Source organism: Salarias fasciatus, chromosome 23 (genome assembly GCF_902148845.1).
Source record: "Salarias fasciatus chromosome 23, fSalaFa1.1, whole genome shotgun sequence".
NCBI lineage: Eukaryota > Metazoa > Chordata > Actinopteri > Blenniiformes > Blenniidae > Salarias > Salarias fasciatus.
The window spans coordinates 33,511,532-33,536,966 of NC_043766.1; the positions used below are offsets into that span (position 1 = coordinate 33,511,532).

Here is a 25,435-nt window from a genome sequence, read left to right on the forward strand (position 1 = left end):
ATCAGTGTCTCCTATTTATACGCCATATGAACATGGTTCTCTACAAACATGTCTTCATGATTACACAAGAAATCTCATCTCATCCCCAAACGTTTGACTCAAATTGGGCTGATTATCTGTAAAAGCTGTTCACTGGTGTGTAAGATGAAGTGATCAAGACTGGACGGCTGAGACCGTGGAACACAGCTGGCGTCAGACTGGATCTCAGCCCGCCTCGCGGTGGCTGAAACCCAAGTCCTCGTTTCAAATGCTTAAAGCAAACGTTTTGTTGTAATCACCTGGAGCAGGGGGAACATGCTCTGTGCACGCCTCATGCTCGACCAACTGTTTTACCTCGTGTTATATTTAGATTTACATGGAAATAAAAAGCCGAGCAGTTGGGTCAGGACACAGCAAATGTCCAAATCTACTGTAACAAAAGATTTGTTTTCTCCCCTGCAATGTTTGAAGTTAAAACACTGAATCTGCCTGGTTCTTCTGATATCCAGTCATCCTGAACAGCGGATCCGTCATCCCTCCGAGCCAGTGTCCCTGTGCTCCTCGAGGGAACCAGCAGGTCCGGGCCGTGGCCTTGCTTGCTAAAGCCTTTGTTTTCAGCGTGTCTGTCGTTGCGGTGTAGACTGACTGGACCGTCAGGCTGTCTCAGTGGGAGGAGCAGGTGACGCCGGAGCGACGACGGCTGAAGCCAGTGAAACAGGACGCCAGAAACAGGCTGAGTGCGCTGGAAACTAAAGACTGCAGGTCAACAGGAAAACATCTGGCAAGCTCAGTGAAAGTGAGAAATCATTTAATGTGTGTCCAGATAAGAGCCTTGTGAATGGAGGCAGGCGCCTTTAATACGCTGTTTTCCAGATGATCTATTAAAAGAATGCACCATGAAAAAGAGAAAACAAACAAACCGTAAGTCTCCCTGTAATATAGGATGTATTTATTGTTCCATGCCCAGTTGTGCTTTAGACCATGATTACAACAACAGTTTCTTAGCTTTTCTCCAGTCCTGCTCAGGTTTTCTACACACCCAGAACTATTTCTGCTGCTCTCTCAGTTTTCTACCTCACAGTTTTATAATTTTCTCTCTTTTTGGAGACATTTTCATTGCTCCTCAAATCCAGTAGCAATGGCAGTTTTTCTGTGGCACTGCAGCAGCTGTCTCTTGTCATACAGTGACATCCAGTAGTCCCAGGCGTTATGTACGGATGTATTTCGTTTTTAAAATAAGTCACGCACACAAAACCCCAAATTTTGACTTGGTGTAAAAATGGTAATCAGGGTTGTCTTTACTGTATCAATGGACCAGTAATGTAGGAGAGACCATATGCTGCTATCACAATGTTTCTACATTGTGTGATGGCTCTTGAATTCCTTTGTCATTTACTCCTGAAGAAATGTGTTTAAACCAACTGGTGTGAGGAAATTTGGAGCTCATTAGCTAATCATGAGTAAAAATTGGAAGTCTGTGTGAGAAGATGGAATTACCGTATTGGCCAGAATATAGGATGATATTTTTTTCCAGAAACTGTATTCTCCAAAATGGGGTCGCACTATAATCGAGGACTAGATTGTCGTTACACATCCTCGCCACTAGATGGAGCCAAAGTACCGGCGACCAGGAAGCGAATGAAGCGTCACAGTAATCTGATGAAAAATGGAGGAACGTGACCATCTGGAACGAAGAGGCTCAAACCAGACAAGTGAGCAAACAGCAGAGGAGAAGTTTTAATGCTTTAAACTTTAAACTGATGGTTCAGCGCAGCAGAGTCAACAAGCAACTGCCAAGCCGCCAAGATATATTAGACTGATTTATTAATGCTCATGAAGTTGAATCGAGCTTGAATTTGATGGTTATAAAGCTATTCACATCATTAATGCAGTTATTGAACCGTTGAGGTTCTTATTTGTTGTTTATTGTTGCTTATTTAGAGAAAGAGAATCTATTTTTTATTTAATACTGCAGCAGTAATATTTTTTTATCTTAAATCACGTGAAATGTTGTCTCTGTTGTGAGTTTTTGTGTTTAGAATAATTGTACAATAACAAGTTGTTTTATGAGTGACCTTATTGTCTTCAACATATTTTTATTTTCACAAAATGATCTGTGAAAAATAGGGGTCGTCTTATAATCAGACTTGTCATATATTCGGGCCAATAAGGTACAAAATCAGGTCAATCAACCCACATACTAACCTTGTAAAAAACTTTAATAATGCAGCAGTGTAGATCAGAGCGGTGTAAAGCAGTGTAAAACCAAATCTTTTATACTTGCCAGTTTTTCAGTCATGGGCTGCTATTGCTTTCCTCGGGCGTAAAAATGCAGAGGAAAGGTGAGTTAGCGCATTACGCCGGCTTTTAAGAATGTCATCCTGGAAAGAAGTGCAAATCCACCCATCCAGTTGTCTCAGCATTAAATTGCGTGGAAGGAGCAAAACTTTTACTTCCTGCCTTCCGTTGCCTGCATGGGATTGGGGTAGGGTGAAATATGTTTTAGGTCCATCATGGGTGAAAGAAGATTCTGAACTCTGAGTAGAAATTAAAAAAAAAAAAAGAAAAGAAAATGAAAGCTAGAAAGCTAAACTGACATTAGACTTTGAAGCGTTTAGATCTCCTCTTTGAGTTTGGGTCGACAAACAAATCCACTTATGTGCCCGGAAGATGAGATCAAGTACTCCTGAGGCTCCCAAAAACATGAAACCCTCCAAATCCGTAATTCTCTTTCCCTTCATCACCATTACCCTAGCACCACCAGCTTTATGTTAAGGCAAAATTAAACAAGCAGGGCATTTACCTTTGCCTCCAGGTCATCCAGCTCACAGCAGATAATTGCAGTCCTGTCTTATCTTTCCATGCAGCTGATTGCATAACAGTAATATAAAATCAACATATAATGGTAGTCCCATTCGCATGATGCACACTGACCAAAAAAAGATAGAAATCCTAAAAAATACAAATATCGAATAAAAATGTGAAAGTGTAAAGGGTTCAGGTGAGAGCTCACCCTGCAGGTCTGCACTCGAAAAAAAAAACAAAAAGAAAAAAGAATCCAAGTGTTGTCCTCGTGGCACCATCAGCAGCTGGAAAGTTTTGGATGACCTCCGAAGTTGAAAAGAGACGACTGAGCGATGAAGATGAGCTGTCATCCGCTCACCAGCACCCCTGCACGAACCAACGAGTCCGACTCCAGGAGGAGGCTATACGTTGGTCTCAAGGCCATTCATGTCAATGGTGCAGTGCTCCTTGTTCTTCTTCAGGTGCCGCGGAGGAATCGGGGGCTTCTTGCGCTCGGGGTGCGGCCGGACGCCTTCCTCCAGCTGCATGAGGCGGGCCACGTCCGGAGGGACCAGCTCGTGTTTGAGCCCCGAGGACGGGGGCCGGTAGTTCCCGTTGTTGTTGTGGCAGTTCATCAGGGGCGGCGTGCTTATCGGCGCCTTGGTCTCACAAATCAGAGGCACCTGCCGCGAGATATGTGACACGAAAACACAGAAGAACAAAGAATCAAGCCCATCTGCAGAGCCAAAGGATCCGAGAACACAAGGAACTCTTTAATATTAAAGAATCTCCAAACTGTGGACATCGCTTGTCTCCCTGCTGCTGATGTTGCTGTAATATTTACCAAGATGCATCACTCCTTTTTAGAAGTGATTGAAACACCACCCAGAGAAAAACTTCAGCAATCCAGAAATATTTTCTCGATGCAAAATTCAGAAGACTTTGCAAATCCAGTGTGTCTAATGAGCAAGAGGCCTTCGCACTTCTCAGTCTTTCACACAGTCTCAGTCGTTCGTTACTCAGAGAGATTATTCTGAACTGAATAATTCTCAGAGGACAGAAATCTAACTCTCAGATGGGCCAATCAAACCTGATGACAGAGGTGGTCAGTAACAAAGTAAATTTACTTAAATACTATACTTAAACCGACACTAAGGAACTTTTCAACCTTAACAAAACATTTTAATACCTTTTGTGATGATACATCAACTTACAACTAGTTGAATGCCCCCTGTCACGGTCTGAGGGCGTCAGTATTGCTTTCACTTGGACTAAGCAACTGTGCAGAGGGTGGTAGGAACCCTGCACACTAAAAAACTCCAAATGTGCGGACTGCTTTACGGCATGCGTCACATCATGATATAACATTGTTTAGCCACCATTAGATTCATGACCTCGTCGTTATCCGTCCTTCACACAGCCACTGGAAACAAATGAAGGTGAGTTCTGTCCGACAGCATGCCACCGGGAGCAGCATTTTACCACGCCACGCACCTCATGGGAACTGTAGTATTCGTTCAGGCAAAACACTACCGCTTTTGTCCACTGGCGCCGCCAAAATCAACGAAAACTTAAAGTTCCTTGGTGTTGCTTTAAGTAAATTTTTCAAGGATCTGTACTTTGAGTATAATTTTTTCTGAGTACTTTTTACTCTTACTCCACTACATTTGGCAAATGAATATCATACTTTCTACTCCACTACATTTAAAAAAGGCTCTCATTACTCGTTACTTCACTTTTTTTCTATTTTAAATCAGTAGGTGGCACTGAAACAGAATGTCAACAGGAAGTGCTGCCGTCTGGCTCAAGCGGGCGCTGTTTGAGGTACGCTGGATGAAACTTTCAAGGACCCGAAGATGACGACTTGTGTTGTTTCGGAGGTGCCGTTTGGTGAATTGTTTTATTTGCTGATGTATAAGACCCTTCACTGGCTTTATTTGTCTTTCAGCCTTATTTTGCAATGTTCTGCACAAAGTTGAAGGTGGGTTATCTGATCGTGATTACCACTGGCTGGTAGCTGACAAAATATAAATACATTTTTATTGGAGTAGTATTTCACTGGTAGTATCTGTACTTTAACTCAAGTAATGAAATTGAGTACTTCGACCACCACTGCCTGATGACACCTTTTGGGAAACATCCAATAAACCAGAACTACATGACAACAATGTGATTTATACACTCTGACCTGCTGGCAGTCCTCTGGCTGTACTCCACAAACATATGAGGAAAACTTCTAAAGCAGTGTTCATTTTGTTGATGAAGACGATGGAGAAAAATATTTGTCAAAAAAGAAATGCTGAATATGTGTGGGACGGGTCTTTCAATCCATGGAGGTAAGTGTCGGTCATGTTTGGTGTAAGTCCCCACGTTCATGTCTGATTTTTTAAATCTGGTTTTTTATTAAATTTGATCAAATTTTCATCCGTAAAACAACAGTGTTTTCAAGTGAAATCGCAAAACTTTTGTTGCATTTTGGGGACTGTTTACATGACGATGGTGCTCAAAACCACTGAAAATACAACTTTTGAGAACAGCCGCCAAGGTGGAACTTTTTTTGTGGGCAAAATGTTGCTGTGTAAACAAAACTTTATTTAAAGCATAAATGCAAAAATGATGCGATTTCACTTGAAACGCCATGCAAACGGGCCTAAACCTGCAAATACTGAAACCTGCAAGAGGTCTCGCATACACAGTGACTATCTGATTATAATCAAACGGTTTCTGTGTTTGCTTTAGTTTTCACTGGAGTAATTAGATTGAATTTGGGATTCAACACAGAAAATATCCAGAAACAAACCCCACAAACTTCATGGAGTTCCAGCTGAGCTGTCAATACCGCAGTCGGAGAATCTCTGCAGAAGACTGAGCCGCTTTACACCTCCTTTGAAAGAACTTTACAATGCAAACTTTACTTACAAAAGACACTGCACCACATTGTAAAAGTATATACAAGCAAAAACTCCTGATAAAGGAGTTACTTACACACCTCCTTGCATTCATGAGAAAGTGTTAATTACTAGCAATTATTATTTTGCACGTCGGCACACACCACGTCATCGAGTGCCAACCTTCAAAACATCAGGCCCAGCATGGCTCGGACAACTTCTTAATTCATTCACACTCTGCACGATGTCTACACTCCTTTGTACCCAAATTATTATTTCCCTTGATGTTCATAAATGTACGAGATGTTCTTTGGTTTTGCTATTAAAAAGAGAGACCACAACATAAACCTCTGCAGTTCTAGGTTTCTATTATTTGGAGTGTTTTGCAGAAGCGTTGACGGTGAGACAGTGAGACGTGAGACGGTGTGTATCTTAAAACTCCTCAGCAGAAGTCAGGACCTCGAGTGGACTCGTCAGAAGCAAGGCCATCGGACCACTCACCCCGTCCCCTTCTTTCATGAAGTCTTTCCTGCAGATGTGAGCCATGATGCCCGTGGCCAGCGCGTCCCCCATCACGTTCACCATGGTGCGAAATCTGTCTCTGCGAAGCGGGAGATCATTCCACACGTTAGCGTGACTTTGACAGAACTCTGCATGACAGCGAAGTGCCGAAGGACTTACAAGGCCCAGTCCACCGCGATGATGAGAGTGATATCGTCTGTCGGCAAACCCACGGACGTCAGCACGATCACCATGGTGACCAGTCCGGCCTGCGGGATCCCTGCTGCACCGATACTGGCCGCGGTGGCCGTGATGCTGGGGAAGATCCAGGGCGAGTGAAGCAAACAGAGAGAAGATGGAGGTAAAAATAACCTGTGATTTACCGAGCGAAGGCGGAAACAAGATCAAAGCGACCCTCCATACGGCAGCAGCAGCGATGTCACTGTAACCTTCTTAGATGATATCGCCTTTTCTCCTTTTTTCATCCTGCACACCCATCTCTCTGCTTCAGTTTTAATTACAGTCTATTTTCTCTGGCGCTTTGGTAGACACTTCACTGTGATAAGACTTGGAAAATTTCTGCCTTTCCACATCATCAAGGGAATATATTATGATTGTTTTATTATTATTATTATTATTATTACAGTCCTGTTATGGAAAAAGTCAAGATGAACTTTTGAAGCATTTTTGATTAAAAGACCATGGCTCAAACATAAATACCTGAGTCTCAATGTTAGCTGCCAAGCAGTCCTTGAACATTTATTGGCTGTGCCTGCTTTAACGTCAAGATTAAAATGTGCACAGAGCAAAGGAAACAGGATGAAGGCTCTCTAAAAAACATAGAACAGACATGGAGGGATGGATGATGCTGGATGGACGATGGATGGATGGATGGATGATGATGATGATGATGGATGGATGATGGCTGGATGGATGGATGGATGGATGGATGGATGGATGGATGAATAATGAAGGATGGACGATGGATGAATTGTTGGATGGATGGATGGATGGATGGATGATGGTGGATGGATGGATGGCTGGATGGATGGATGGATTGGATGATGGATGGATTGATGATGGATGGATGGTGGATGATGGATGGATGGTGGATGGATGGATGGATGGATGGATGATGGTGGATGGATGGATGGCTGGATGGATGGATGGATTGGATGATGGATGGATTGATGATGGATGGATGGTGGATGATGGATGGATGGTGGATGGATGGATGGATGATGGATGGTGGATGATGGATGGATGGATGATGGATGGTGGATGGATAGTGGATGGATGGATGATGGATGGATGATGGATAGTGGATGGATGGATGATGGATGATGGATGGATGGTGGATGGATGGATGGATGGATGGATGGATGGTGGATGGATGGTGGATGATGGATGGATGGTGGATGGATGATGCAGCCTCTCACAGAGCCTGAAGCGTCTTGATGAATTGAACCGTCCTCGGCAGCTGGCCGACATCAGGAAGTGAACTTTCTTCTTCTGTGTCTCGCAGCATGAACAGACCTTAAGGTTTGAACCTTCAGCTAGTTCATGGAGCCCTTCACTATGGAGCGCAGCTACTGTAGCTTCATGCTGCTGGGAGAGCTGCGCTGAGCTTCTCGAGTGCTCGACTAGGGATGCACAGATACCAGCATCAGGTCTCGGGTCCAATACTGTGCGAAATACTGGTACTCATAGCTGATGCCCGACACAGCCTGGTGAGGACTATGGGACATCGGCACCAGGTAGATGAGACAAGCCATGTCCATGATCTGAAGACTCTTTAGTATTCATAAGATGGACAAAGGTAAGACAGACCGTAAATCAAGCTTGATGATATTTAATGAGTACTCGTGCCGGTGCTGGTATCAGCAAGAAGCTACAGGTTTGTACTTGAACTCATCCTTTACAAAAGTGGTATTGATGCATCACTAGTACCAGCAACTAAAACTTGAGAGAGTCTATTGAGTGGTTTTTTTGTTTTAATCTCATATAATTGAGTAGAATAACAAACAAGGGTATGGGCCTCATACCTAAGAAGCACTACAACCATAGTTTCACTCTGTCATCACAAGTGAGAATTAATCCTCTCATTGCTGAAGCCTTTTAATGACTTATGGAAACTAAAAACAGACTTTCTGACAAAATGTTTTGCATCACAAGACAAGATCAGCATACAAATACAAGAGAGAAAGAAAAAAACCCTGATTCTGAATCTACTGTTTCACGGTCCGTCGTCATCTTGACGCTGGTTGAGTCGCTCTTCTCTGAGGCCGTACAACCAGTTCTTTTGTGCAGTAAGACGCACTTTTGTGTCTGTTACTGTGTTTTGTTACATATGCACGCCCTTCAGGGAAGTTGGGAAGGTCGTAATTTGCTCATAGAGCAGAATGTGAATGCGAGCTCGGCCTTGTGAGTCACACCAGCGCTTATTCACAGAAAATAATAATCACACCTAACAGTTCCTCTGTCGCTGCCTCCCACTTTCTCACTGATTCGACCGTGTGAAGTGCAGAAACTTCGCTGTGCATGTGATCCGTGGTGCGGCTCCAGAGGTGGAGGATGGGATGATCCGACCACTCACGGCAGCGCGGTGGTCGGATGGGGGTTGGGGGTTGGGGGTCAGAAGTCTGTTGATGGCGTGACTGGGATATGGTGATTTATTGAGGCCACATGGCTCTTTTCAGAGAAAGAGATAAGCGGATATTTCCAACCTACAGTCACTATAAGGCATTATGTATGAAAACATACTGTGGCACATGCAGGTGGTCGACAGCTGGCGGAAAAAAGATTATTTCTATATTAAAAACAATTATGGACAAATTTTTAAGCAGGCAATTGGATTTGGAGTCTAAAACAATGTTTTTAATGTTGGTATGACGCTCCTCTCAGAGACTGAATCAGAATGATTCACAGGCAGAAACAAATAGAAACCTTTGATTGCTTCTAATTACAGAAGAGCAGCAGCAGGCCTGAACCACAGCTGGTAAATATTCTGTAATATGGTCCATTAAAGTTGCACCAAACGCTGACGAGCCCAACCAGGCCACCGCGTCACGGCGCTTCAGGAGAAATAAAAACCGCTTTGTGTCTCCACGGTCCAACAGTGCAGGCTGATACGATCACAGATCCCCCTACAGTTTCTAATGAATCAAACGAGCGTGTTCAGACGTGATTATCGGCCACACGCGGAAATACAAGAGTGGATTTTGAGCTTTTTCTGAGTCACAGTGTTTTCTGGCGTCCTGACACAGGCACTGCTGCGTTAGCTGTTTGATTCCTGCACGTGTCTGTTGGATGCCTATTCAGAGATTTGACTTGTCTACGTCCATATGTGGCAACCTAATAATTTTGGCAATTTTGAAAGTAATAAAGCAAATAAAATTAGTAGTAATACTTGGTTCAACACCCGAAACTTAATCAGCAGAGACATTTGGAGCAGCAGAGCTCGAACCATGTTACTCAGTAGTTTCACTGCTCAGTGGATCCAGGAGGATTTTACTCTGAGCCATGCTACATGCTACATGCTAAAGAGGTTCAGGCCTTGCACTCCAGCGATGCTACAGGCTAAACATGATTAAATCTGACTGATAGCAGCTCCAGTTGTGGACTGGTCGGCTCATGACCGGCCCTATTTTCAGCCCACATGCAAACGGCTGAGAGGAGAATATCTGGAAGGTGTAGAGGAACGACCACAGCAGTGATATGCAGTGCAAATGGATCTCAGTGATGTGGAGCCGTACAGTCTGACATTAGAAACGCAGAGAAAAACAAGGCCATACTCCAACACAGTTTTCATTGTTTGAAGGAGAAAATGAGCCCTTTAGTCTGTGTTTGTATCTCCTTACAAAGTCATTTTCTAGGACAATGAAAGGTTGCTGCCTGTATGAATGTTGTCTTTATTATCTGTGTTTTACTGACGCATGCACCGCGAACTGAACCTCAGAGGTAATAACGTTCATTTTGACCTTGAGGCACATGAAGGTATTATCTGGCACAAACATATCAGCAGAATACTTGGCTCAACGCTCTCTAATTGTCCTTCTTCAAACACATCAAGCCTGAAGACAAACTGTTCGGTTGCTACCTGATGAGTCCCTCCCACTGACGGCTGACCTGACGGAGAGGTCACCGGTGATACTGACTTCACCTCACAGAGGTCACTGACTCAAAGTTCACTCATTAAAGCTCTGTTTACAAATGAGCATCCAGTTAGTCATCTCCCTCAGTCTGTGTTATCGATCTCCAAACTGGCTTCACGTCTGAGGCGTCTGCAGTAAATGTCCCATGAAGGATAATGCTCATGTTGACACGAACGCTTCCAGATCACAATATCTTTAGCCTGTTAATGAGCTTATAGGAGGCGCAGATGGCGTCCCGCTCAGTCGACTGACCTGATAGTGATGATCTGGCCAAAGTCCAGCTCGTAATTATTCACTTGTGCGATGAATATGGCGGCCACGGCTTCGTACAGGGCGGTGCCGTCCATGTTGATGGTGGCGCCCACCGGGAGCACAAAGCGGATGATGCGGCGGTCGATGTGGTTGTTCTCCAAGAGGCACTTGAAGGTTATAGGCAAAGTGGCAGAACTGCAGAGGGCAGAAGAAGAAACAGGTCGAGGGATTAGGAAAGAAAAGAAAAACTGCTTTACTGTCAATTACTGATTATCAGAATATCAAACTCCATTTGCTGCCTCCTGTGATACGGTCATGTTCTCTGACGTTTTCCCAGAATCCTTTCTGTCCAGTCAGATTTCAGCTTTCTGGAAAATGAAATCCACTTGTACAACACTGGAAGGGTGTTTCTGTGTGTGAGTGTGTGTGTGTGTGTGTGTGTGTGTGTGTGTGTGTGTGTGTGTGTGTGTGTGCGTGTGAGTCTGTGTGTTTTGACATCACAGTTATGTCACTGTTTCATTGGAAAAATTGTTTTTGTGTTTTCATTCAGCAATATTGTGAATAAAATATCTGTTGACCTGAAAACGTTAGAAACACTTAAAATGATGTAATTTTCATGTTCGGCCACTGTTGTTGTTTTTTTATTATTGTGATTAAACTACACAGACAAAACAGATGGAGCATTTTTAAAAAGCTGCGTTTTCAGTGACTCGGAGCACCATTGTGGTGGAACCAGACCCACAAAATGCTATGAAAGTTTGCTGTTTTCACCAAAACAGGGCCGAGGGTCTCACACCTGCCAATCAAAAAGTGAGAGTTTGAAAATCTACTGTCAACATGTTTGAATGAAGTTCGATTAAAATGTGACAGCAAATACAAAAACATCCACAAGAAACTTGAAACTTTCGTCAAAAGTAAAAGGCTTTTGGTCCTATTTCAAAACTGAGTTTAATCACTGTTTTAAAACATGCTACACCAGGAGAGAGCAAACATCATTTAGACTATTATTAAATAATAATAATAATGATAATAACAATAATAATAATAATAATAATAATAATAATAATAATAATAATAATAATAATAATAATGATAATAAAAATAAATAAATAAATAAGTTTAGACTAGGTTTTGGCTGAGGCTGCAACAAATACAGGTTTTTCTAATATTTTCAACATAATCTTTGTGAGCAGTCAAACATTTCTACTTGTGGCATTGATGAGAGGATTCAGCTGAATTCATGTTTTTCACTGCTCTTGCTCCCTCACAGCTGTGATCTAGAAAGTTTCAGACATTGTTGTGTGGCAATGCCTATACTCTATCATCCCTATAAGTAACTGCACTCTACATCGCTTCTGCAGAAATACAAAGCTTCTGTAAAGCACTAGACTTTCAAAGAAAACAGCTTGTTTAAGCGGCAGACACACTTCAGGAAAGAAGAGAGAGACGCAGTAACAACAAAGGAAGCTGACCTATCTACGACTGCTACTGTAGATGAGACAGCTCGAACGAGGTGGGCTGTATGGACGGTGTGGCTCTGGGACGTATTTACAGCTGTCACTACTCTGGAGTGTCGGCCAGAACACTACTTCAAGCTGGGACGGCCGTCGGATTGAAGTGAAAGCTGCATCAGTCTGAGGATAAGACTGATGAATAAGATAGAGACGAAAATCTAATGAAAAGAAGTCTGACGTACCTGGGTGAAACTTTTCTTTCTGATTTTTGGCAGGGTGGAGTGGGGATATTTGCTTTGATACCTTTTATGTAGTCGAGGCAGAAGTAGACTGGCTGGAGTTTTCTTTGATGACTGTCTTTCAACAGCCTGAACCTTCTCTGCATTCAGAGCTTTCTACCGTGGTTCAATCTCTTCACTTTTAGCTGTGAAAACCACAACACCACACTGCACCATGTCAGCCTGAAACTGGGCTTTATTACGCTGTTTGAATCCCACACACACACACACACACACACACACACACACACACACACACACACACACACACACACACACACACACACACACTGACCCTCTCTGTCTCTTTCAGAAGTAGAACATGAAAACATCCAATCACCACCACCAACGAAACATCCATCATTCATCTATTTATCCATCTATTTATCCATCATCCATCCATCCACCCATCCATCCATCCATCCATCCATCATAATAATTGTTGCTCCATCTTTGTCCACCTCTTCATATTTTGGCAGAACATTATTTACCGTCTGTCTTCCTGTTGCCATTTTCAATAACATTAAAGAATCTCGGAGCAGCTGACATCTCAGGCAGTGCCTGTCATGTTGTGTCGGAGATGTTTAATGAAGTACGAGCACAGGATTGGACCAGATACTCCAGACTGGTCGGGTATGGGCGCATCCCTAAACACAGCGACAATGTCACTCAGCAAAAACCAAGCAGGGACAATAACATTACCTCTAAAAGATGAATGAGTGGTGTGAATGAGTAGGATTAACTGATCCATCAGCCTTCACCGCCTTTCTACAACTTGTGACAGTTTCTTCTCACCTGGAAGAGGTTGCCAGAGCAATGAGCAGGGCCTGCAGGATGCCCCTGATGTAGACTATCGGGCTCTTTTTGGTGATGAAGAAGTACATGGCAGGCAGGATGAAGAGGCCGTGCAGTACCAGGCCGAACACCACAGTGACGGCGTAGAAGCCCAGCTTCTTCCCCATGGCCGAGGGGTCGCTCATCTCCAGGATCTTACCAGCCACCAGGAAGACAATTCCAAAGGGGAAGTACCTGGAAAGACAGTGAAGCCGCAGAATTAAGAAAGGTTCGTAATATAAACGGCAAAAGTAGGAGAACTTCCTCTTATTTTTGGGCGTCTGAAGTCTGTTCGCAGCTGTTAGGAGCTTCAGATTGCTTCCTGGTCACTATTTGATCTGATCAGAGTCGTTGGCCTGAAGACAAACTGAACTCTGCACTGTCTTCTGATGGAAAAAGGGAAAATAACAGGACACGGCCTGTTACTGCTGCTGGTTGAAATGTGTTAATGGCATTCTGTTTTATTTAAACAGATGTGCTGCAGCACTAATAAAGCAGGTTTTAAGCTCTGCAGACCGACGATCAACCCTGAGTCTGTGTACATGAGGACAGTAGGCTGCAACACCAGAAGGTCACATGGTTATCATCATCGTCACCTCTCAGTTCTAACAGTCACACCATAGCACACTGTCTTGTAATGATATAGGAAGGTACTTTTCAGAAAACACATGGAGCTACAACAGCTTGGCTTCATGGAAGGAACATGTTCCCCAATTACGTTACAATACTTACACACATTACATGTGCTTCCCTTATTGCCGAACGATGGAACATTTAGGTTTGGTCACTCAGTTTGTAATAAGCATGTAAATTGTGTGATGGTTCTCCCAGGGGTTGGCGCATACAGCCCTCAAGGACAAACACAGAGAATGGACAGAAAACCCATTCGTTGCACCTGCAGGTGCCAGAAATCAGACGACACACACACACACACACACACGCAGACACACACTCACAAACATGCCCCCTCACTCCCTGTGGCGTTCCCAAGCAGTCATGGGAGGGAATTGCTGAGCTCTCTAACTGGCGGTGGAGATGATTAACATGGATGAGGACAGGCAGGCCACCAGGGCTCGGGTCTGAAGACTCTGGACATGAGGTAGAGCGGAGGGTGCGGAGGAGGAAGTAGAGATGCTCTTTATTCCAGTGGCTTTGTAGCTGGACTGTGGTGGCAGGCGTAACAGGTGTGGGCCGAGCCGTTAAATTCAGGTCCGGGCACCACGGCAGCTGTGCCGCTCTGGACTCCGCTGGCCGGACTGTTTCCACCTGGTCTCACCATCGCGTGGCTTTCAGTCTGAAGCTGTGCTATGTTTGGATGTTCGGTTCTGTGGGCATCGAGCTCCTGTCTTGTTCTGGGTTTTGTTAATGTGGTTGGGAGGAATAATGCATGAGATCAATCATGGTGGAGTGTATGCGCTGAGCAGTGGCAGGAATACGTGTGAGAGCTCTCAGCACACAGGAGATAATTCATGTGTGGACTGACGGATGTTCGATGATTTGCATGTCAGGGATCGCCCTCTGAGGATAAATGAAATAAAACCATTTTCCGGGGCTCCTCTGCTCTCATCCTGCATGGTGTTGACAGTTTGAGTCCTTAGCCTAGTTTGAACGTATACACGCATCCTGATGAGACAAAGAAACATCAGCTGAGACCAAAAAGCGTCCTCTGGGATTCTTTTCTGTATCTAACCAAAACACGCCAAGCATTCTGTTGTTGGCTTCAAAATCTATGAAACATTAGGATTCAGGTTCAGTTCTAAATGAATGTTTACATGCTAAAATATCACTTCATGAAGGTTCATAGGCCTAAGTCTGTTCAGGCTGTTATTGGGTTAGTAAAACTGTTTTAATCGGCTCCGTGAAGAAAGCAGCAGCATTATAGGAGACACAGAAACTCATCCCAACAAACTGCAGCCATTCTTCAACAGAAATGAAGGAAAGAAAACATGCATTTCAAATGTGAGTGTTTATGTTTTTAATTATTTTGATATTACATAAAATTTCCCAGATGGATTTGGTTTTAAAATAAATAACATTTTTCCTGGAACCAGCAGAGGGAGCTGGTGTCTCTCGGGTTTTGCAGGTATCACAGTTCGAGAATCAGTGGCTAATCTGATTCTGTGTGTTTCTGTGCATTTATTTCAGAGTCATTTTGTCCTTTCTCCTCTCTTCTCCATGCTCAATATAGCTTCCTGCCATATTTATGTCCTGCTGTGTTTCATCACATTTCACTCTGTTAATATTTACTGAATTAAGTTCGATTCAGTCTGTTTTTTCCAGTCTTATTTAGTTTCCTTGGTTATTTTTCTGTAGTTATGAGTTTTTTCTCTATTCGCCTGAATGACGGATGCGTGTCTTCTCAGCCCAGTCCTGTCTGAAGCCCTGTTTACAAGACGACGACGCTGTCTCCATGTACATGGGGTGAAACGCAACTTTCTGAAATCACTCGGGTTCTGTCTCTGAATAGACGGAGGAAATGCTGCTTCTGTGCACGTGCACCCAGGGTGGCAGTAAATAGTTCTGCACATGCTCAGTAGATGGACAATAAGAACAGTGTTTTCCTCCAGAGCATCAGGACTCCCAGTCCAGATTCTCCCGGTCCTGGTCCTGGTCCCAGTCCAGATTCTCCTGGTCCTGGTCCGGGTCCCAGTCCAGATTCTCCTGGACTTAGTAGTTTTATAGTTGAAAGTCAACATGCGAACGTCTGAGTACGCCCATTGAAGCACCTTTGACAGTTGTCTTGGTACTGTCCATCTAAGGTTACACAAGAGGAGAGCACAAACTCAGACAGTCACGCTCACACTCTCGACATGACCACTACACCACTGCGCTGCCCCTCCACGGTGCCACGCAGTCGTCACTTTTCACTTCTCAAAAGTAAATTTGCCTTCAAGCCGGCAGGTTCCGGTTCTTGCTACATCCCCCGAGTGTCCACAGGTAATCTCCGGGACGCTGTAGCGGGTTTTTTATTTATTCTCTGCTATCTGTGAAGTCTTTCATGCTCCTGACAGATAAGCCTCTAAACCGCCTGCCTTGGCTGATATCAGGCCGACGGAGTGGCTGGAAGTGCATCTCGCAGATACCACTAGATGGTTCGATAAGCTGTTAGCAAGCTGTTGGCTTGAAATAACCACCAAAACATCGGGAACATGAACGCGAGGCAGTGCTCCTGCTAATGTTAGCCACTGAAATGGCACGCTGAGTTGCATCATGAAGACTGTTATTGCAGTGCTAACGGCAATGCCCTTATTTTTATCATGATAGCATCTTTTGAGTAGATTTTGGCAGAAAACAACTTTGCTAAGTTTCTTGTTTTTACAACAGAGGAAATGTGTGATTTTTTTTTCCTTTCCTTTTCACATTTTGTCTGATGCACTCACACTGTTGCCACCGTAAATGTTACCTCCATAGTCTGTGATTACATTCTTTCAAAACTCAAAGTAATGAAGGTCACTGAACACTTACCAAATGACAATTGCGACAATTCGAAGAACGGCCTCGTTCAAGCTCTGGCAGAAATTCACCAAGGCGCTGCCATTTGGCCCCATTCTTCCCAGCATAATACCTGGAGGGAACAGAACACAGACGTCATTCTAATTCTCGTTGGCAGCTGAAAAGAGAGTTCACTGAATGTTGCGTGATGGTACCCATTGTGGCGGAGAAAATAACAATGCCAAGGACGTTCATTCCGTCACTTGTCCCCTCGCGGGTTTTTATGAGCACGTCAGGTGGCGGAGTCAGATCCAGGGCGAAGTTCTGAATGTCGGTCCCGTTGTCGTCCTGGATCCCATAGATGAGCGCGCGCCGCGTGGTGGACTCCGACTGGGCCACCGTCGGCTTGGGCTTCAGACGATACTCCGTGCTCGTTCGATACTGTTGGCAGGGAGTAAAAATACATTTCCTTCAAAAGTTTAATGAAACGAATGTTTTAGGGTTTTCCTTTATTTGAAAGGGTTTTACCTGCTGAAATGTGGCCTGGACTAGATTTGCTGGGAACATGTTTCTGCAAGGAAAAAACACACACACACACACACACACACACACACACACACACACACACACACAAAAGATAATGATATTGTGGCCACAGGATAGACAAAGCTCCATTTCTGAGGTCTCTTACAACCCGATGACATTTGCAGATAGAGCTAAACAAACGGAACGTAGAGTAAACCTCGCTGGCTTTCTGGATTGTTCAACTGCAGCTGCAGAAGCTGAACTTGACTCATCCAATACAAAATCATTCATAGAACACATCTGACTGGACAAAAAATGCAAAAAATGGGCTTCTCATCATCCAATAACTGTTCACACTGCACAGAAAACTGCACAGATACCTACATACATGCAACCTGGCACTGCACACCTGTCCACCACTTCTGGAGAAACATTACAGACATCCTGTCACAAATCATGGGCTGCCACATCCCACTTTCCCCCACCCTCTGTTTATTAGGAGACCTATCTACATCAAAACCAGGTCATACACAAAACCGTTGACTTCTCATGGCGCTAGCTGTTGCCAAGAAAACTATCCTCATGAACTGGAAATCACGGAACTCCACACATATTACACACTGGAAAAACCTCCTCATCGACTACATCTCTCTAGAAAATACAAACTCCTCTGATATCCCCCACAACCCCATCTGGCAAACATTCATTCACTTTCTGCAGTCATGACCCACAGCAAACCACTCTCACATAGCATACTTATTGTTGTTTTTGTTATTGTTGTTATTGTTATTGTTATTGTTATTGTTGTTGTCGTCATCATTGTTGTTATTGTTGTTCTTATTGTTGTTATTATTATTGTTATTGTTGTTCCTATTGTTGTTATCATTGTTGTTGTTATTGTTGTGATTGTTGTTGTTATATTGTGGTTGTTCTTGGTGGCAGAGCTCTGTTGCTGTTATTATTGTTGTTTTGATTATTTGGGTGTTGTTTTCTGTACAGTTGTTTGTATATGTATGTATTGTGCACATGTGTGAATGTATGTATGTATGCGGGTATGAATGTGTGTGTATATCTATATGTGGAAAAAAGGGGTGGACCGTATGTTTTTCTGTTATGCACACACACACACACGCACACACACACACACACACACACACACACACACACACATACACACACACACACATCATACACACCAAATAGCTTACTCATTAGTTGTTTAGTTTCTTTTTTGTTTTGTTTTTGTTTTGTTTTGTTTTGTTTTGTTTTGCTTCCTCTCTGTTTTCTGTTGTTGCTTGTCGTGTTGCATGTCTCTGTCTATCTGTATTGTTTGTTCGTGTTTGCAATTAAAAATTAAAAAAAAAAAAAAGAAGCTGAACTTGACTTCACATCACTTTTTTCTGGGACAACACTGTTGTTTTCATTTCCAGAGACGTCTTACCATGACTGAGCCATTCATCACGAACTTATTCGCAAATAATAATTCCAAGGTGACTTTCCAAAAACAGTCATACAAGTCAGAGGCAGTGATCTGTTTCTGAGATGCCTACATGTTGAAGGATTCACTAAAAATTCATGAAAGATTCAGAGAGACGCTCCTGCTGCTCCAACAAGCAGTATTTAGGTCATAAGTTTTGTATTTCTGTGGCAGTTTTACAGCAAAATTAGAGGTGGGTATAAATACCGCAGTGTTGTCTTTGTTTCAGATCTGGATGCTGCGACGCCCAGACTACACGGAGCACTCGTACTCATTAGAAGCTGCTTTTGTTTGTGACATTGACCCACTCAGTATCTGCTGTAAGAACAATTTTTTTTAGCTGGAGGTGTGGTAAATGTACACTTTGTTGGAGAAACACTGTTAAAATTAAAAGAGTGAAGCGCACGAACACTCTGGATTCCTCTCATTGTTGCTCGACTTGCTCAAGTGCAGAACTACTTGCTGCTGCTGTACTGTGCAGGTGCAGTAACTTCAGAAAAGTTGTTTCTTCTCTTGAAAACTCGAAGTTGTTTATAAATAAACATGCAGGGCAGAGGCTCGGCTGATGATCTGCCAGGTTGCAGTTATGCACCTAGCCCTCCAAACAATCTGCTCTCTACAGCAGAAAGACACAAGCAGCTGCATCTTTCAGGGAACGGCGTCTCTGCTCTTCGTTCCTCGTATTGCTATGCTGCCTGTGGATACTCCAGGTCGGGTTGTCCTGACCCCGATTCCTTGTAAACAAAAGGTGAACACCCAACCCGTGCCGTCCCCGGCCATATCCCTCCTCCTGAAGCCCGAGTCTGATGTCTCGGGGTGTTGTTACATTCGGGATGGGGGTTAGGGTTAGGGTGAACCCTGCTGCCGGTGACTTCACCCTCTCCCTGTAAACGGAGTCATGTCCTGCTGAGATGCAGCCACAGCACAGCTCAGTCGTCCGCACTGACGAGGCTGCCGGTCGCGGCGTCGACGACCAGCCTTAAAGCGCTGTGCTCTGAGCCGAGGCTGATGGGCGGGGCGACGTGGAGGCTCGCTGGCAGCAGCCTGTCCAGATGACCCTGATTCGAATGCAGATGGAGGGGCTGGAATTCCCCGAGGATCGTTTGGTCAGCAGTCTGTTTGGAGGATTGTGTTAAACTCCGACGCTCCAGATGGTTGCAGAGTCCTTTATTAACCCGTCGGCGCTGACTGCGGCTGTTGATGCGCCGGATCCCCTCTGCCTCAATAGCTTCAGTCCACATGGTCCTCAACTCTTTTCCGATTTCCTGTTTTCCTAAAATTTTGTTTTTAAAAGTTGTGCAGAACCTTCAAAGTTACATTATCGCTCGACAGAAAGACAAATTTTGGACGATCACGGACAAACAGAACCCATCTTTCACTCCAGAATCTGCACTGAGTTTACTGTGACCGGCGAACGAGGCGGAGCCACACATCATCCATCACGCCCATGATGAAATATTGCAGGACAACCACAGCACGCAGTGAAAAACGAGCTGGTGACGAGGCAGAGGCTGGCATTTTCTAGCTTTTAGACCTGTGAGACTCGATAGCGGCACCCACTCGTGTGGGCTGTGCTCAGCTGATGCATTAGCAAACCGGTGTGTGGGTAGAAGTCATAATATTCTAAACCTGCCAGGAGCAGCAGCTTAAGCACATCACTGAGGTTCTGGGCGTGAAAGTTTGAAACAGATGTGTGTTTTTTTTTCAGATAGGGCATTTCTACTCTCCCTCAGGATGACTGGAGCGCTGATGGATGCCCCACTCTCTCACACCAGCGTTTCACTGTGATGAGAATGACAATAGAAGTTCGATTTGGATGTTTTTGGGAAGCACAAGTTCAAGTATGAGCAGTAACTCTCAAGTCCTTGCTGATCCGATGCTCAACGGAGTCCTTGTAGTCGTACTCGTGAAAGTTCCCTGATCCAGCTCATACCCAGTACTATGGCAAGGCCTCTGCATATCGTTTGTGTATGGACTGTAAATAAGTCTTTATGGCATTCAATAAGCATGCCTATTGGCATTCGGATCTGACTCTCAGTTCTGGTATCGAGGGATTCAAGGTCATTCTAGTTCAGGATTCTAATGCTTTTCAAAGAGGAAAGACAACAACTACGACCACAACGAGTACAAAAACATGCATGTGAATAACAGTAAGGTTCCACTCATAAAATCTGAAGATATAAATGTGACTTTGACATCATACTGATCCGATTATCGGCTCTGATACCTGCCCAACACAGTGAAATGTCCAGCATCCCTCCAGTGATGGTGTGTGCATTTGTCGCTTGGTGCTTCTCAAACTTCAACAGGCCTTTTCTCATCATTTCTGTATATTCCCACAGTGCAGCGTTGATGCTGATACTCCCATTTGTGCATTCTGTCTTATGCCTGTGCTAAAATAGTGTCAGCTAAATTTAATAAACTAAGCATTAAATAAACATTTTGGTTAACTTCATTTTACGTGTAATTCTCACGGCTTGAAAGTTCCTCCTGTTGTCCACATGGCTTACCAGCCCTGATCTAATGCCTACTTTGCAAAATGTTCCCGTGAGAACGTTAAAGTTTTCTGAATGGAAAATGCAAAAATGATGCAATTCCACTTGAAATGTCATGGAAGCAGGGCTTTAAATCAAGATCTCAAAACAGTAATGAAATCAGAACAATGGGAATGTGGTGAAATTGATAAAAGCAGCAGCGTCTCTCGCGAAATATAAAACCACCGTCGTGCTGCAAGTAAACGGAGCCACAACACGTCCAGTGGAATATGGGCAACAGCGTCTTCACACACAGTGCTGAACACTTATGAAATTAAGAAGAAATTAGTAAAAAAATCAATTTATTTGTCGGTATGAGGAATCAGTTCCACATTTTGTGTGAAGGTCAGAGGCTTGTAAGTTGGTCTGCAAAGATAAATAGCTGATTCGGTCGGTTTAATGTGTTTATGAGGGGACATTTGGACGATTAATTCCAGGAGTTAAAGATCCTTTGTGGAGCACGCGTCATCCTCGCAGCATCCCTCGCTGGGATTAGGTCAAACTGTTTGGATTGGTCACAAATCCCGAGACAGGATTAAAAACATCGGTCTTCTCAAGTGACTTGGTTCTTACTCTGGGATGACTTCATTGTTGACCAAAAAAATAAAAAGGATCTTTATCTTCTTTAGCGGGAGGTAGTTGTTACTCAGCTTCTCACAAGCAGTATCAGCAAACAGACCTGTTCACGGTCGCCTCTCATGCTTCACTTTCTGAAACGATCTGTGTCTGACAGTTTAATCCCACATGTGAGCGAAGGTGAGCGAAGGTTCAGAGCGTGAACGAGAGGCACCGAGCTGCACCTACAGAACGCAGTCAGTGGCATTTAAAAGCCAAACGTGAGTCCAAAGCTGGAGGAGATCGGGGAAATGAATGCTGCCTTTGGCGTTTCAGATTCTTTGTGACGGGAAGACAGAATATAGGACAGTGACAGTGAAAGTAAGGAGGTAAAGCAACGAGCTTGGAGCGAGCAGGGCGAGAAGTTTCACTTTCAGGCAACGTTTCCTCAGAGAGAAAGATGGTAGTTCATCTTCCACTCACTCCTCGATCGTACAGGCCTGAAGATGTGTTGTGAAGAAGGCCAAATGAAATCACGACTAACAGACTCAAGAAGTAATCCCACCCCTGGGGAAGGCTGGTCCTGGTCTTACTGGAACACAGATGCACGTCTCTCCTGTTTCCTGGTATAATTGTATTTAGTATTCGAGGCATTTGGCTACGATTGGGAAACATTCAGTCTGGGCCTAAAATAACTGATTGAAACCCACTGCATCCTCCTCAGAATGAACTCATTGTTATGCTCTGGAGAGGACATAATGTAGAGCTCAGCATCCAGCTGCTGTCACAATACTTCTGTTGTACTTGAAGGGAATTCATTTATTAAGAACGGAATTGTTGGATTCAGAAGCAAGGCTCAAGATCTGCTGTTTAAAAAAAAAGTTTTAACAGCGTTCAGTTGGCCGACCGGACTTAGAACCACTTTATGCTATATTTCTGTCTCATGTGTATTTATTTCATGAGATATTTTTGGATGTTTAATTGTATTTCTTGCACCTCATTTGTACTGTTTTGTCTCTTGTCGATGGTGTGGATGACCGCTATCATTGTTTTAGAAAAGTTTTTGAGAAAACTTTGAGTTTGAGACAACATTTTGAGAAAAAAAATAGGCTAATAGTGAATTTCGAGTGACTTTATTGTATTGATGCCACAGTTAAGTGCTTTGAAAGTTCAAAACGTGGAGGGCGTCATTAAAACCACAGCAGCCTCAGATGAGGTGAGAAGCACTCTGCACTGGATTCTGTTTCTGCTGTTTCTGTCTGCAAGGCGATTGTTTACAAAATGTTGCCATCAAAACGCAAAGCTTTTCTGAAATAAAATCACAAAAATGAGGCGGTATTTGTTGCTGTTGTGAGTCCATGCATTCGCAGCTTGACCTGCTCGACCCTTCGTACCACTTCCTGTTGGCTGAAGCACGTTCCAGAGAAATTCTTCCCTTTCACTGGATTAAACATGATTTCAGTTTAGAAACACGACTATGCACTTCCACTTGAAACGTTGTCGTGTGAACAGGGCCTGGTGCCAGAAACAGCGTTGGTGGAACAAACCATTATCTTCCTTTACAATCTGAGTGAACTCTTCGCAGGCGATGGCCTCACCGGATCAGGTCCAGCAGAGCGTCGGCAGAACTCATGATGGGCTTGCCGCTGTCCTCGGAGTCCTCCTTCTGGGCGGCGCCCCCCGGGTGGATGATGGACACCATGATGATCCCCACGATCACGGCCACAAAGGTGGTCCACAGGTAATAAGACACAGTGATGAGCCCGAGCCGGCTGGAGCACTTGGCGTCGAGGGCTGCCAGACCCGACATCAAACTGGAACGAGAGAGCAGAAGAAGTCAGACCAAAGGTTCGTAAACATCCATGGTCAGTTTCAGGGATTTCCCTTCTTGGACTAATACTGAATTAATTAGCTCTTCATGTTCCTTGTGCCAAACTTGTTCAAACAAATTGTTGAAGGCTTTTTCAGAGTTTTTTGTGAAATAGTAGGTGACCATATAAGCTTTAAGGCTGCTAAATCACTGCTGAAGTCAATGTGACAGTGAACCCACACACACACGTCTGCAGAGAAAAATACACTGTGAACATGAACATTGATGAGAACACAGACATTCGCATTTTCAGATCAACAAGTTGGAAACGGCAATGCTTTGACTGTCGACTCTTAAACCACCGAGTCCAGGAGAATCTGGCCCAGGACCAGGACCAGGAGAACCTGGACTGGGAGTCATGACCCTCTGGAGGAAAACACTGTTCTTAATGTGCATGGTGGATCCACATCAACGGACCCCCAAAACACAGTGAAATTTTATGTTTTCACTTGAAACGTTGTCATGGAAACGGTGGTCAGTGGGCTCACAGAGCCACAGAGTTCACCTGTCAGTATTGGGATTCGAACCCGCTAAGCCCCGAATGAAAATTCACCCTAACCGTCAAGGTTCTGAATACTGTGCCTGTATTCAGTGAGGACGGTGGATGCATCTATAACTTTGAACACAGTCAGTAAAACAAAGCTGACAGAGGACCTAATGGTTTTTTGAATCATTTGTTGGCCTTGCAGTTTACGCCTCAGTCTTCATTTGGAATTATATAACTCATCGGAATGGGGCAAAACAGACCGCGATCTTTAACGAAGGCTGCTGGAGGTCTAGAAGTCAGTGAAAGGGAAACTAAAACAGTCTATGATCCAGCAAAACACGAGAAACAGCAGTAACAGGGAGCTTTACTCAGGTCAGATCAGATCAGCCTGGACAGTAAGGCACTTGGTGACGAGTCAACACTTCAGACTCATCACTGTGTTCGTTAGCAGAGGTGGCTACAGAGAGGAGCAACAATGATTAAGTTGGTGGTACTTTTCAGAGGAAAATGTTTTCTCTGCTGAAAATTGCAAAAAAACAAAAAAACAAACAAACAAAAAAAAAAACAAAGAAAAAAACACACCAAAAATCCTCTACTAGACCGTTTTCCTCCCATAATGCATCCTGGTGCCATTTGTTCCTAAAGTGTGTGACACATATGCACTCAGGTGATGGTAAAAGCAACAACAACAACAAAGAACTTGATTACCTGGGCCACGCCACCTTTTCCCATTACTCTGATGGTGCTATTAGCAGTGACAGGGATCGGCACGGGCGCCGCGGACCGTCTGTGGCGGAGCAGCCCCTCACTCAGCACTGCACTGAGCATCGTCACACTTTTCCATCTCAACAAGCATTCATCCTCCAGCAGTCTGAGCAACAGCTGCTGGCTTGGATCAGACCACACAGGCCAGACTTCATTCCCAATGTGCATGAATGAGTACAGCTGCACGATTATGGCCCCCAAAACAAAATCCAGACTGTTTTCACTGAAAACTCAATTTTCAATTATGATGTTTTTTTATTCTTTTTGTAAAACAAAGCGTCTCCAGCTTTGTTGACAGCGGCGGTGGCGATATCGTCCCACAGCGAGTCTCATACTACATTTGAATTCACTGTTCAAAAATCGATTTCCTGATTTTTACTGTTTGATAACTGGCTCTATAAATAATCCGATTAAGATTGAAAATTGATTAATTGCTCAGCCCTCGGAGTGAGTGTCGTTCAAATACAGTTCCATGGATTATCATTTGTCTTATTCTGCAGATAGCTTCCACATCCAGGTCTGGTTCCAGAAACAGTCTCCTCCTCTGAGTCTGGTTCTGCAGAAAGTCTCCTCTGGGTCTGGTTCTGCAGAAAGTCTCTGTGTCTGGTTCTGCAGAAAGTCTCCTCTGAGTCTGGTTCTGCAGAAAGTCTCCTCTGAGCCTGGTTC

General features: G+C 44.0%; 1 protein-coding gene across 1 annotated transcript in view; it reads right to left on the bottom strand.

The window, feature by feature from the left end:
- Positions 1-3,172: 3,172 nt before the first annotated feature.
- slc1a7b (solute carrier family 1 member 7b) overlaps positions 3,173-25,435 on the bottom strand; it is a 69,771-nt gene continuing 47,508 nt past the window's right edge. The window contains exons 3-11 of the mRNA XM_030083916.1: positions 23,246-23,461; positions 17,085-17,127; positions 16,772-16,997; positions 16,590-16,689; positions 13,086-13,319; positions 10,559-10,753; positions 6,333-6,467; positions 6,153-6,252; positions 3,173-3,446 (exon numbers count right to left, since the gene is read on the bottom strand). Of these exons, the coding sequence (XP_029939776.1) occupies positions 3,186-3,446; positions 6,153-6,252; positions 6,333-6,467; positions 10,559-10,753; positions 13,086-13,319; positions 16,590-16,689; positions 16,772-16,997; positions 17,085-17,127; positions 23,246-23,461 (1,510 nt within the window). The 3' untranslated portion in view covers positions 3,173-3,185. The remainder of the gene's footprint in view (positions 3,447-6,152; positions 6,253-6,332; positions 6,468-10,558; positions 10,754-13,085; positions 13,320-16,589; positions 16,690-16,771; positions 16,998-17,084; positions 17,128-23,245; positions 23,462-25,435) is intronic.